The sequence below is a fragment of the Pelodiscus sinensis genome, chromosome 5, assembly GCF_052426305.1.
Source record: "Pelodiscus sinensis isolate ZL-2025 chromosome 5, ASM5242630v1, whole genome shotgun sequence".
NCBI classification, from domain to species: Eukaryota; Metazoa; Chordata; order Testudines; family Trionychidae; genus Pelodiscus; species Pelodiscus sinensis.
In genome coordinates this window covers 74,161,518-74,176,394 of record NC_143056.1, presented here as the reverse complement: position 1 = coordinate 74,176,394, position 14,877 = coordinate 74,161,518, and the positions used below count along the sequence as shown (strand labels likewise).

General features: G+C 45.2%; 2 protein-coding genes across 2 annotated transcripts in view; one reads left to right on the top strand and one right to left on the bottom strand.

The window, feature by feature from the left end:
- ABTB2 (ankyrin repeat and BTB domain containing 2) overlaps positions 1-9,768 on the top strand; it is a 206,360-nt gene extending 196,592 nt beyond the window's left edge. The window contains exons 12-17 of the mRNA XM_006124451.5: positions 512-617; positions 730-832; positions 1,783-1,873; positions 3,765-3,833; positions 5,563-5,676; positions 7,536-9,768. Coding sequence (XP_006124513.2) covers positions 512-617; positions 730-832; positions 1,783-1,873; positions 3,765-3,833; positions 5,563-5,676; positions 7,536-7,733 — 681 coding nt within the window. The 3' untranslated portion in view covers positions 7,734-9,768. The remainder of the gene's footprint in view (positions 1-511; positions 618-729; positions 833-1,782; positions 1,874-3,764; positions 3,834-5,562; positions 5,677-7,535) is intronic.
- LOC149524338 (uncharacterized) overlaps positions 1-14,877 on the bottom strand; it is a 45,771-nt gene that overhangs the window by 23,222 nt on the left and 7,672 nt on the right. The gene's annotated exons all lie outside the window — the stretch shown is intronic.

The window sequence follows — 14,877 nt, the reverse complement described above, 5'->3', positions numbered from 1 at the left end:
TAGCAGTTTATCTTTCTTTTAAAAGTTGGCCTGACCTTGCATCCATTGAAGTTCATGATTTCAGCAGTAGTAAGATCACATCCTATATCACTATAGATTCTCCCTAGAGATAGCAGGGAGAGGCACTGGATGGTTAAAAACAAATGCTAACTTCGAACTTTAAAATAGTGCAGTGCCAAACAATAAACCAATCCACCAGGAACAGTGTTGCCAGATAAATCACGCTGTGGACTTTGTTGTGAAGAAGTCAAGGGAACTTTCTTAAATTATTTTTCCCTTGGCAGATGCATGCAATAATCTTGCTGAGAATGTTAATGGTGAAATCACCCATGTGCGTAAGTCTTAAGCTGGCTCCTCCGTGCACAGAGGTCATCCTTATAGACAGAGTGGTCCTTAAAATCAGTAAAAGCAGTAGAGGAAGATTCTTATTATACAAGCAGCAAGCACACTATTACAGGCTGTGGAACTAATGGATTAAGTAATAATTATATAAATTCCTTCTATCTTACAGAATGAGTCAGTTAACCAGCAGCTTGCAGCCATCTTTACCCACTGCTACGGCAGCAGTCCTATACCAAACATTCCTGAAATCCACAAGACATTGCCAGCCCGGCTTGGTGAGAAACTCAGTTTTATCTTAGTGAGAATTATTTCCACAGTGGTTTTGCTTTTTTTCTTTGGCATGCTGCAGAGTTATAAACACCTTCCCCTCCCCTCTTTTTCTAACAGATCCTCACTTTCTAAACAATAAAGAAATGTCTGATGTAACTTTTCTAGTGGAAGGAAAGATGTTTTATGCACACAAAGTCCTGCTGGTTACTGCTTCCAACAGGTGAGTCAGCCTCCATAAACCAAATCCTCACTAGTTGCCACTGAGTTATTCAGCTAACTATAGGTTAGGAATGGAGGATGGGACCCTGTAAGCCCTTACTCACATGAGTAGCTCTTAATCACCAGTAGTTTCAATGAGGCTTCTAGCATTAGTAAAGGCTTACATCATCAATCCACAAATGTTTTAGAGCCAGATTCTTTGTTTATGCTCAGAGCATTGAAGTGTGGGCCCAGTCCCAATGCAGGTAGGAACAAGGGGACTGTTCTGACATGCAGTAGCGGTTAACAAATTGCTAAGGATCTGTCCTCGGCTGAGCATAGCTGGAGCAAGCTTGCTCTGGACATTTCCTTCCCAGTTGTCTCTGAAACCACCCCCACTGCATTTGAGGCTGAGGGAAGGACAGTGTAGGAGCCAGATGCAATAACTCTGTACTTACTAGGCACTGCCTCACCCTAGGGAATTTCTCAGCAAATGAGTTAAGGCCAGTTTCTGTCCCCTCTTGTACCCTAGGATCAAATAGGAGCAACAGAGGTAAAGAATCCAGCCCCTTAGCACTATGTATTTTGTCTAGTTGATTCTATTTCAGGATCAATTATTTGCTTTTAAAACTAATATTAAGGCAGTGTACAATTCTAGGGATCTGATGTAGCTCTGTCACTCCAGTTTCATGTGGACCTAACATCACTTGTTTCAGTGGAATTAAAGCACCTTAATACTGGAGTAACAGGGAGGTACATCCAGGCCTGGGGAGTCTGCAGAGTGAGCTGTCCAGTTTATTGCTGTATGACGATGACAAACATTTATTGTTTGGAAAATATAAATGCCAGTAGACCAGGATCCCTATTCTCCATTTCCCTTTTGCTTACTGGCGAGTCATTCAAGCAAACATGATACAGAGTGGCAAAAATGCAGATATCTATTAAGCAAACTTATCTCCATTTTTTTTTCAGATTTAAGACCCTGATGACTAATAAAACAGAATTAGACAGCCCAGGCAGTAAAACTGTTGAAATCAGTGATATGAAATACAATATTTTCAAGGTATGCACACCCATCTAGTTACCACTGTTTGTCTCCTCCTGTACTTATTATGAAGTGAAGGCTACAAGTATTCAAACCTCTCTGTATTTTTGATGCGTTCTGATCTGCATCCAAACTTGTCAACTTGGGCTTAGTTCTGAAAAGAATACTATTGGATTTTTTTTTGAATGCAGCTGATCTCCTTCATAAAGGAGGACAAATGAGGTCTTTTTATTGAGTAGTTTTTTGTAGTTCTGAAAGTTCCCAGGCACAATTTTCATGCTGTGTTAAGCAAAAAAATAAGCCTGGTTAGAGCCGGAGAGCTGCCAGGCTTCACATTAATTCAAATCAGACTAGCAGAAGTATGGGGCTTCCTTCAAAGACTTGAAGTTGAGAATTCCACTTTTACTTTTGTTGATGTTTCCATATTTAAGTGACCTAAGGGAGGTTTGCTCATGATGAAAAGGGCTTTTTTTAAAAAAACCAAAAAAAAAAAAAAAAAAAAAGCAGGTCAGTGAAATCCAATAGTCAGACATTGTTCCAGCTTTCCAGATCTGCATTTCAAATTAGGAAGGAAATGTGCAGAATAGGGAAATCTGAAAGTGCAGAACTGCTGAAAGTCTGTAACTGCTTCACTGAAGAGTTTAGGGCTCATCTTGGCTTTCTCCCTCCAAATGTCTATACATGGTCATCACCGCACAGTATTTCTGGGCACAAACATCTTTGCTGCTCTATCCCTAGAGGGTTTCCTATGTATTGTGTTTGAATTGAAAAGCAACTGCAGTGTCTGCATTCAAACTGATTCAACTCTATTCCCATCAATCATAGGCATTAAAGGTATTAAGACAGGTTGCCTTCACGTAGCATGAATAATGTCTCTCATCAGTGGGGTTTGCAAATCCTGGAAGCTTCAAGGGGTGAAGCTTGCAGGCTGTGGTGTCTGCAGTGTGTCAGAACCAAAAGGGAACAGGGAGAGGATTCCGCCACTCAGGGCAGCGTAATAGATTGTATTTTTTTATTTTCAAAAGAAGTTACCCTCAAAGGGACTTCTGCAAACCACATTCCAACAAAGGTGGCCTTCAAATAACGTAAAGGGGGGCCAAGAGTGTGTGAAGACTTTGGGGCACATTCTTAGGACATAAGGTTACAAAAGGTGGTATCGTTTTTACGGTTAGAGAAGATAGTTTGGCCTAGTTAATAAAGCATTGAACTGAGATTAAAGAAATCCGAGCTTAGTTTTCAAGTGAAAAATCAGTTCCCTGGCAGTGGGAGGTGAGCGTGGGAGGGTCAGAAAGGAAAGACTGCCCACGCCTGCATAGGCAACTGGTGCCTGCGAGTGGAGGGAGTACAGAACAGGGAGGGGCATGAGGGATCACCCTATTTACCAATCCTAATTTTGACAGGGGCAGGTGGGGCAGTGCACCTCCTGGGTGCCTGTGCATGACTTGCTCAGCGAAACCACCCCTCTCTTTCCCAGCCCCACATTCCCTGGCTGATGGACATCGGTGGAGAGAGGCTCACTGGAAGCTCTAGGGAAGGGCAGGGTGTTACCTGCTTTAGGATCTGTGGTGCTGATGCACTCTGCCATTGATTTCACTGGCTGACCGCTCCTGGGTGCAGCTAGACTGCAAAACTTTACAAAACCCAGGACCCCTGCAGGGTTTTTACAGGGGTATTGCTGTTGCTCAGAGACACATTGTCACCCTTGGCTTAAATTCCCCCTTCAATGCTCGAGAAAGAAAAGAGTATTAGAAAGCAATACAGCTGGGCCACTGCCAATGCCAAAGCTGTTATCAAGACCCACAGGAAGCTGGCGCTGCAATTTCTGCTGCTTAGGAAAGGCAACATGGTTATTCAGATTCCTGTGTCCTGACTGACAACTGCTTCAGGCCTGGCTCTTTTCCCATTTCAGATGCTGATGCAATATTTATATTATGGAGGAACAGAATCAATGGAAATTCCCACAGCTGATATTCTAGAGGTGAGAATGTTTTCTTCCCACTTTGTCAAATGCACTGGGGAATGAGGAGGCATGGAAGCCAAAAGAAGCTAAGACTTTAGAAAAGAGGGAATGTTTTCAAGGTGCATAGTAGTGCTAGACAAGTGACTTCTGGAAGAGACGAAGGCAGCTACCAGTGTTTCTACAGGACAGGAAAGTGTGTGAACACATCCACGGAATTGTTCTTTTAGCAGAAAATACAGAATAGTGGAAGATGAATGTGTGTCCCCCAGCAAATTTATCATCTGAAATTCAAAGCAGTTACTGTTTCTGATGGCTTATGCATAAAAAGGGGCTCTGCATGTAGATTAAGGATGTAAAATCATGATTAACCGGTTAATGGGGTAGCAGTCCGGGGCTGCTACAGCCCACTGGGTAACCATAATTAGTTAACCATTCACATCCCTAATGTAGGTGTGGTTACTCCTTGCTCCTAGGGCAAGCTGAGCAAGGCAAATGCCTTGGGCATCGTGCTTTCAGGGCTCTGTGCTGCTGAGTATTCACCATCTACCAGCCAGACCCGGGGTTCCGCTCCCAGTGTCCTGCTTTGGGCCCCACAAAGCCTTTGGCCAGGCCTGGACACCCCATCTCCAAAAAAGATACATTGGAATGGAAAAGGTGCAGAAATGGGCAACAGACGTGATGGGGCGTATGTCACGGCTTCCATATGAGGAGAGTTAGCGTGGGAAAAAGATGACTAAAGGGGAGGGATATGAGAGAGGTCTATACAATCGTGAGTGGAGTAGAGAAAGTACATAAGGAAGTGTATTTACTTCTAACACAAGCATTAGGGGAGGGGTCACCTAATGAAACGAATAGGCATCAAATTTAAAACAAAACAACTCATTTCTTCATACAATGAAGTGGTCTGCCAGAGTATGTTGTAAAGGCCAAGACCATAACAGGGTTCAAAAGAGAACTAGATAAATTCCTGGACAATAGATTCTTCAGTAGCTATTAGCCAGGATAGGTAGAGATGGTGCCTCTAACCTTTGTTTGCCAGAAGTCGGTAATTGGCAAGAGGGGTTCGATCACTTGATAATTACCTGTTCTGTTCATTTCCTTTGAAGCACCTGGCACTGGTCAAGGTCAGAAGACAGGATACTGAGCTAGATAGGACCTTTGGTCAGACCCAGTATGGTGGTTTATCTTCTTTGTAGCCTGTATTGTTTCCCAGCACCCAGTTGATAAACCTGAGAAGTAGCAGCTTTGTTGGATCATCCTTTCCACTGACCCTGTGACCATGAAAGTTAAGAGGACTGGCTCATGTGGGCAGAAGCTTCCTGTATGAATCCTGCGTATCCCAGGAGAAGAGACTTGGTGGAATGTCTGACAGGAGACAGATTCCCCTTTCCTGTCCACATTTTAAGCAAACTTAAGAGAACTGGAGATGACTTGGCTCCTCACTAAATCCCATAAACAAAAAAATTAACTCAGCAGCTAGTAATAAAGTGTTCGCCTTCTGACTAACTTTTCTAGGAAGTGCACAAAATTAAGAATTTAAGGAGGTCCTCTTTCTACCTTCATTCAGAGCTATACTCTGAATAATGTGTTGTCATCTTCAGTGGCCTTTCTACTCTCAGGAGGGCTAGGCCTCCAGCGAAGGAGTTAGATTCTTCAAGGAAGGAATGTCTTGTTTTTATTTGCCTTCCATAAATCAGGAGTCCGCTACAATTTGATTTTGAAAAACTTTTCTCTTTTGTCCCAATAGCTGCTGTCAGCTGCCAGCCTGTTTCAACTAGATGGCCTCCAAAGACACTGTGAGATCCTATGTGCCCAGACCATCAGCATGGAGAGCTCTGTTAGCATCTATAAATATGCAAAGGTAAAGGCCGAGGTGTCTTGAATAGACCACATTGAAACTTCAGCACTTCACATGTTTGCTGTGTGGTATTTTGAACAATAATCACGGTGCAAAATAATGCAGACATGCATATGCTGGGCCAATTCTGCACTAAATTTAAATACAAAAATCTCATTTTGCAAATAGACAACCTGTCCCAAGAGGTACTATCACTAGGAACATAGAGGAAGAGTTCTGCATTCCTGGAACGCCGCAAGAGCAGTCTCCTAAACATTACATCAGAAAACACTTAAACGCTTTTATTTTACCTTTTTTGCCTCATGTGCAGTGACACTAGATATACGGTTTCAATGTTAGAATCTCATGCTCTAGCCAAAGGCTGCTGTGTTTGAGTTCCCAACAGCTAAGGGGAAAAACAATTCCATTCTATTCCTGTTAAGGATCCCAAAACCATTAGGAGTTTCTAACTGGGAATGTGAAAGGCTAACTGGTGTCACCCTTAGCAGGTGATGCTTACTAGTTCATCCATGAGAGCTGGAGCAGGCAGAGGGCTGCTCCAGCCTCACGGGGCCCGGTGTGGACAGGGGCTGCTCCGGCCATCCGGATCAGCCTCTGTCCGTGGTAGAGGCTGACTGTGGCAGGGGAGCTGCTCTAGCCCACCATCCCCTTTAAATGGTTAACTGGTTAGAAATAGGGATATAAAATACGCACTTACATTTTATGCCCAACAGTTAAACAATTATCCCCAGTGTAGTTGTGTCTTCTCTGATGATGCTGAAGTGGCTGTACTAAATAAATAATTATCGGGAGACTCAAAGGAGACTTTTTAGGAGCTATAGAATCCGTGGGACAACCCAAGGCACTCCGACATGGTTTCAAAGTGGCTTTTCCACATCCTATGTGCTATTATCCCTCTAGCACAGTGGTCCCCAACGCGGTGCCCGCGGGCACCATGGCGCCCGTCGGGGCATTCGTGGGCGCCCGCCAACAACCTGGGCCAACCCCACCCCCGGCGCACGGGAGGTGCCGGCCCCAGGTGCGCGACATGCACCGGCGCTGGGTGCGCGGCCCTCAGGCGGCCCCAGCCCCGGGGCACATGCAGGCGCTCGGCTCGGGTGGCAGCGCCGGCCCCGGGCCCACGGCACCAGGCGCTCGGGCGGCCCCAGTCCCGGCCCTAGGGCACACGCCGGCGCCGGGTGCAAGAGCATCCCAGTCCTCTGGCATGCCCCTGGATGAGCGGCCCTGCCCCCGGGCGCCCGGCGCGTGAGTGGCCCCACCTCCCGGGTGCCCGGGAGCCTCTGAAGGTTGGGGACCACTGCTCTAGCATATCCCCCATATTTTTATGGCTACGCATATTACATACCAGCTGGCATGACTCCTTTGTTCTAGGCTTTTACAAAACAGGTATCTTGGACATTTCATCAGCCAGCTGCTCTTTTCCCTTAAGGACCACTGGACTGTGGCTCAGCTAACAGCAGGAGATCAGAGGATTAGAAATTTTTAAAAATGAACCTCATCCCCTGCAAAATATCCCAGTAGGATGAAACTCTGGCAGCATATATATATATATATATATATATATATATATATATATATATATATATACACACACACACACACACACACACACACACACAACACACACACACACACACACACACACACACAGAGAGAGAGAGAAAAAGAGGATAGCCCTAGTTAGCATGGGTATCCTTTTGATTAGCATTTATCAGCTGTGTCATTCAAGTACCCCTTCCCTTTGCAGGCATCCTGCCCAGTGAAGCGTCAGAGGGAAAGGGCTTAGCAGTAGCAGTTCTGGAAATGTTATTGAACCTGTAGGGCTAACACAGAAGGTCACTCTCTCCTGTTCTGTTTCACAGATTCACAATGCACCTGAACTGGCCTCATTTTGCGAGGGATTCTTCCTCAAACACATGAGCTCTTTGTTGGAGCAGGACTCGTTCCGACAGCTCATCTATGGCAGGAACAGTAAGGTGCAGGGTCTGGACCCTCTGCGAGACCTACAGACAACACTGGCCAGTCGACTGCATTCTATTTACATCACCTCAAGAGTGTGAGGCAGTCACACTAGGGAATCATACCACACTGGCATGGGACCTTATCCAGCTGGGGCTTCTAGGTCTGTCTTATGGAACCACCAGCTCATGCTGAAAGTCCCCACAAGCTGAGGTCCTTACAGCAGTCATTTCTCTGAGGAGCAAGTTAGGGTGCTGCAACTATTCTAATGATGAAGGAAGTGAGGTGGCTTTTTTTTGTGTGCTGGTCAGCATGAGTGCAATGCCAGGGCACCACCACCAGGAAAAACTGAGGCAGCTAGTGAGGAGCCTGGCCTGAAGAGTGGATCTACATTGCCGTTTTCATGAGTACAAGGTGAAAGCATCTAGGGAAAACAAAAAGCAAAAGCAGCAGAGCAAGGCTTAACACTGGGGCTCTTTCTAACATGCTAGTCTAAAACCATCTTATCTGCAAACCCCATCAGGTTGATGTGTACGTACACACACACACACACACGGTGCTTTTAAAAGAGTGCATTGAGAGTCCTCCAATCCCCTAGCCCTCTGAGCATTGAGTCATGTGACTTGGCATGTATAGTAAGTAGCATACTCATACTACCCCTGTAGCTACAAAGACATTTTCACATGGCAAAAGACTAGCATACATTCTTTGCATCTTAAGACACAAATGTTGTCATCCACAAAGCTGATGGGTGGTGAGAGATTGTTAAGCCTCTACAACTATCTATTTACAGTAGCATCATCTTTGGAGATTTTAGCAGAGTTTTGATCTACTTGTCTGTATTCAGTGGGGACCAACTGTCAAATGATGTGGGCCCATTTGGAAAGAAAATAGTGCTACTGATTTACACTGTAAAGGTTTGATCAAATATTTTGTGGTGTCCCAAGTCATCCCCATTTTAACAGTCTGGGAATGGCACATGCAGCACTGATGAAATAAAAGGAGGTGGTTTTCAAAAATGCAATATCAGGAGCTGTAGAAAAGCCAGGTATTCTGTGTAGCACCTAGACGCCATTAAAGCCAACCGGGAATGTACAAGCTAATTATGTACACTCTTGCTGGAGGTGGGGTTGTATAGACACACGTGCATGAGAGGAAGGCCTGAATTTTAATATCAGTCTGGCATAAATCTGAGGTCTTGGACAAGTCACATCTCTCTTTGGCTGTGGAAATGGAAGTAGTGGGGAGGATACTTCCTAACATCCACTACTTCCCTAAGAGCAGGAGAAAGGGGAAGTACTGCATCATGCTTGCACACATTAACTTACCTATGCCCTCTACATCTAAAACATTGTTACAGTACTTAACTAGATACTTCAACCCTAGCACACAAGATTCACCATGTTTTCTTGGCTTGCAAGGGGCAGAAACTTTTTTTAAATACACACACAGGCTTTGGAAACAAAGATATAAGAGGTCTACTTGTCACTATTAGCTAAAACACACCCACTATAACCATTCCCTGCTGGTCTTTTGGCACATATGGAAAGTATTAGCTAAAATGCTTCATTTTAGGCTGCAGGGGGAGAAAAAGCTTTGAGATAAAGTTGATGTTTCTCGGAACTCTGAATGATGAAATGCTAAACAGGCTGACAGAAGGCAGCTTGAGCTCAGCTCTGAAAAAAAAAGTCAAGGTTTGGTGGAGGAGGAGGGGGGAAAAAAGGGGCCTCTTGCAGCTTCTCCAACAAATTGGTCAAAAGCTAAGGTCCCGACAGGCTTGTAAATCACAAGCCAATTGTGTGACAGGGAGCTTCGCTAGTCAGGAACCCATGAACTGATATACAAATTATCAATTGGAACCTGGCTGGGAGCACCAACTGGTCTGACTTGTTAAATACACAGTTCAGAAGAACACCAGCTTCATTAACCCTATTTATTCTTAGAAAGCCAGAGGCTGTTCTAGGCTTGTGGCTGGAAGACACCCTATAAAGGACATCCAGGAAAATATTTCAAAGAGCTGCTCCAGATATCTGTACAAAAGCATAGGTCCAGTTTTATTGCTGTAATGTGTGTTAACTGTACATTGTCATTTATGTAAAGGTAACAGGATTTTGCTAACAATGTAACTAACATTTATGATTGGTGTACTGACTTATTTTAATGAAGGGCTATAAGGAAGTGTGTCAATGTGAGAGAACATACTGTTTAAGTGAGCACACACTAGGACAAAAGGTGCTTAACAGCCAGCAAGTATGTACCTTTCCGCATCCCCAAGTCACTATCCTCAAGTGGAAAAGAGGGTAATCACATGGTAACATTTTTCCAGTAATGAAGACAGGGCTGTTCTGTATATCCATACTACTGAGCATATAGGAGCAGGGGTGCAATTTACCTTTTATAGATTGGAACAGTTCTGAAAATGCCCGATGGGCTGTAGAAAGCATGTCAGTCCTGTCCAAGAAGGTACAAGAGAAGCAGGGGGAAGGAATTCAGTAGCCACTTGAGGTAACACAATGGGATTTAGGTCTTTCCTGCCAGAGACACACTTGGTTCTTAGGCTGCTTAAATTGCTAGAAAAGTGGGAATAGGGGGAAGGGGAACAGAATTAGAAAGTAAAAGGGAAAAAAAGCAAACCATTCTTCAGTAGGAAACACAGCTAGGGCCTTCCTTGGTAGTAGTTACTACTCTCCCATTCACCAACTTGGAGCCATCTTAAGCATCTCGAGAGAGTGAGTCTGTGGAAATTGATCAGGCTGTAGGGAAAAGGGTTTGGCAAGAGACAGCTTGGTGGAGAAGCCCAAATGTACATATTGCTCTACTATTTCAGAAGAGAGAGTTGGCAAGCCAGCATGAGGACTAAACCCATGCAACCATTTAATTAACACTCCCTCCCAACTGCTGAGGAACAAAACCCATAAAAAGGGCACTTAGCATACCCGATCTTTCAAGCACAGGAAAGCTAAACTGGGTACAGCTGTGCTCAAGTATCCCACTTCCTCAACACCAGCACTAGTGATTCAGAGCTTGCAAGGTGCTGTGCACAGTGAGAAGCTTTTCTCCGCTCAGGGACAAGGCACAGATTGTCCGAGGGATTTAAATGCCTACTTCCCACTACTTTGGAGGATCTGGGCCCAAGTTCTTACGCTGCTTAGGATACAGAGAATTGTAACATACTATGACCCCCATTTTAGAGGGGAACAACTTCCTGTTTGGCTCCTGGGCAGCTGTTCCTCAACAATCACAGTTCTCCCCCCCCGCGCGCTTTAGCAGAGTAGGCCACAGTTAGCTCTGAAGTATAGTCTAACTTGGAGCCAGGTTCTCTGAGAAACTGGCTTTCAGAGTAGCTCCTGGTACTTTATTTCCATGACCATCAATGCGGCTTTTAGGAGAGAAGCATACCAGTGTGTTTGCACTTTTGCTTTCTAGCACTATGCCACAGGGATGTCTCGGAACATACCCATAACACACACAACTGTTCTCAGGAATCATGGGTCATACACACAAAGTCTCAGCTGAAGATGGACAGATTTTCTTAGGGGCCCCTTTTCTACTCAAGTATACGCAATTTGGGAGGTTAGCTGGCTACCTGTTCCATCTATGGAAATCAGGTGCTGTGCATGGGCTTTTGGCATGTTACTAGCGCAGAGCTTGGGTGCCTCTAGAAAAGCAGAAAATTTCAAAGGAAATACACAGAAGAGCATGCATCTCACTGGAGTGTCCTTCCTTCAAACTCATTTGTTGCATTTCAGGGGCCTGGAGCCACAGTCTGTCTTCCCCAGGCTAAACCTTCAGCATACACCTTTGCACAGCTAAGTAGTAACATGGCAGTTGCCATGACACCAAGCAGTCCTAGTGTTAAAAAAAGTGAATATGGTCCCTTTAGACTCCTTACATGCTTCTTTCCTCATTTGCACATGTGGAACAGCTGGACCAGGGTAGGCAAACTATGGCTTCATTCATGCAATGGCTCTGCATAGCTCCCAGGAGCAGGGGAAGCCAGGGCATGGTGGATTGGTTTAAATCAAGGTGATTTAAAAATCACCAAAAAAATGGTTTAAATCAAGTTACAAAAAAGCCCAGACACAGTGCACTTCATTTTGGAATAAGCCCCATTGAACTCACTGGCAGTTCTGTTTAAGTACAGAATGGGGTTCCCTTGGAAAAACTGAGTTATGCTGAAGTAAAATAAGGACCAACACTTATGGCATCACCATTATGATCTGTGGCCATATTTCAAAATAAGGGCATGTATTATTCAATAAAAGAAAATGACACTCAGTGGTAACTGGCAACTCTAGACTTCTCTTACTGCAAAGTTCTCTATTGTATACTTGAGTGATCAATTCTAAACCTAGTTAACTAAAACAAGACATAAGAACTAGCTAAGACAGTGGATTAGTCCTTAACATCCCATATCTGATAAGCAAATGCTTAGCCACTAGTCAGTTGAGTAGTCAATTTCTTTTGCCCGCCTCCGCTTCCCCCGCCCTTGCTACCTCTATCAGATAGAGGCAGCAAGGGGGGGGGGGGGGAGAGAAGAAGAGAGAACAGGGTACTTCAAAGCCTAGGATCAGCTGTGGACTTGCCAGCTGATCCCAGGCTCCAGTGCAGCATTTCCACAGAACCCAGGATCAGCTGGGGAGTCCCCAGCTGACCCCAGATTCTGTGGAAATGCTGCCCAGAGCCCAGGATTATCTGAGAAATCCCCAGCTGATCCTGGATTCTGCTGAAATGCTGCACCAAGCCCAGTATCAGCTGGGGAGTCACAGCTGCCACTTTGAAATGCACAAGAGTCCTCTCTGGGGACTCTTGTGCATTTCAAAGCTGGTACGCCTCGCAAATTAACCAATGCTTGACATTGTTAAGCTAAGAAACTTTTGTATCTAGTAACATCCAACACAGCAAACAGCTTGGGAATGTACTTGTCAAATCACACTTATACTAAAAGGCATAGAGAGAGTCTTGAAGAATGATGCATTGCTCAGTGAATTATTTAAGTTTCTAACCAGTTTGATCAACTCAGCCATATTCACATCTTCATCTACTTTTTTCTCCCAATATACAGTTTCCTTATGATGTTTCATTCTTGCAATTAGGCCTTGTCTCATCTTCGCGCTCTGCTTACACTGGATACATTTTTCTTTTTTATCCAGGAAATTATTTACTTCAAAATATTTCCAGACAGGGATTCTCTTATGCCCAGCTTTTTCTGTAGCAAAAGCGTGGAGGAATATAGGAAGCCACATGTGTGCTGAACAACATCTTCCCTTATTCTTGCCAATCCACTCCCCTGTTCCTTTCTTGTCCCTCTGTCTTTAAAACAATGTCTTAACTCTTGTGCCATGCTTGGCCCAGGTCCTCCACCACAGCACAAATACATTCCTATCCATCTTGTGTCTTTCTTTGCATGTGGGTTTTTTTCAGCACACTAAAAAGTAACTGAAAGCCTAGAACTTTCAAAAAGAAGCAGGAGCTAGTAGTTAAGCTGGACACATTAGAGCCATTAATTTATTTAAGACTAAGTGTAGATGTAGCATTTTTGTGATGAGATTTAATTGTAATTTATTTTAAATGAGAAATTTAGTATTTTTAACAGGTAAAAAAAATCTGAGAAAATCAGCCAGGGTACTCCACGTACTGTCCCCCTCATCTCCCTCAGTGCTGGTTCTGCAACATCCATTGCCTGGGAGTTGATGCCAGCCTGGAGCACCCTTTGCACCCCAAACCTCTCAGCTCCATCCCCGAGCCTGCACCCCAGCCACAGCCCTTCATCCCTCCTCCTCCTCCTCTCCACCCCAATCCCAGCCAGCCTTCCACACAAGTTCCACACCAAGAAGTGGCCCTCAGGCCAAAACATTTGCCCACCCCTGAACTGGACAGCTTTTGACAAGCTTTATGCAGCAGAACCAAGGAGATCTAGGTAATCTGCCCCTGCGGGTTGGAAGTTTTGTTTGTAAAAAGGTGGAGTCCACATTTCATCTCAGATATGGTGACTTCTGGCAGAAATCTTGACAGATGCATTCCAGTATTGTGAGGGGGCCAGTGCCCCAGAGACACTGAGAGAAACCTAGAATTAGTCTTCCCAGTAAGATAGAAGCCCAGCTAGATGACAGTGTCATTGGGTTAGGACACACAATGTTTTCTCCCACTAGTCAATTACTGGATATTTAGCATCCCTACTAGAGGCAGAGGGATGAGTTGCCTTATGTCAGGGGTACATCCGTGCTCCATTTTGTCATAATAATATAAACTCCTCTACACCAGTGGTCTCCAACCTTTTTAAGCACAAGATCACTTTTTCAATTTAAGTGCAATGTAAGAGCTACCTCAAACCTAAATACCCTTGCCTCCACTTCCTTCCCTGCCCCTTCAAGGCACTGCCCCTGCTCCACTCCTTCTCCAAGGCCTCACCCTGCTCACTCCATCCTCTTCCATCCTCACTCACTTGCACCAGGCTGTGGTAGAGGTTGGAGTGCAGGCTCTGGTCCTGGGTCTAAGAGTTCAGAGTGTGCGAGAGGCTCTGGCCTTAGCCCAGGGTGGGGAATTGGGATCAAGGTTGGGTTTCAGGGTGCAAGCTCTGGGAAGGAGTTTGGGTGCAGGGGGACTCATCTGGGGCAGGAGTCTGGGTGCAAGAGGTGGCTCAGGGCTGGGACGGAGGTTCAGGAAGCAGGCTCTGGCTGGGAACCATTTAACTGAGGTGGGTCCGGGTGGTGGAGCAGTGGGGTTAAGGCAGGCTTACTCCTGCCCTGGCCCTGCACCACTCCTGAAAGCAGCTGGCACATACAGCAATGGCTCCATGGCACCCTATGCTGCCCCTCATCTACAGGCACTGAGCCCACAGCTTCTACTGGCTACACTTCCCTGTTACTGATCAATGGGAGCTGCAGGAGTGGTGTCTGCAGGCAAGGACAGCATGTGGAGACCCCATGCTCTACCTCTCTCAGGTGCTGCCATGTCTAGGAGCAGCAATTACTACAGGGATAATGACTCCAGCCACAACAGGTTAGGCATTTTAGAACTCACTACTCATAATTAAATTTAAGCACAAGAGTGAAATGAAAATTATGAAATGCACAGACCAGTCAAAAAACAAAAATAACCCCCTTTGCAAGCAGTACCAGAAGTAACAATCCCCCATGTGTGTGTTGGGTCAAGAGATGAGTGAAGGAGAGGGAGGGAGCGCGGGCTTGTGTTTCTCTCTATCTCCTTTTCTCTGTGTGGAGATTGGGTACAGAAATGGGGGGG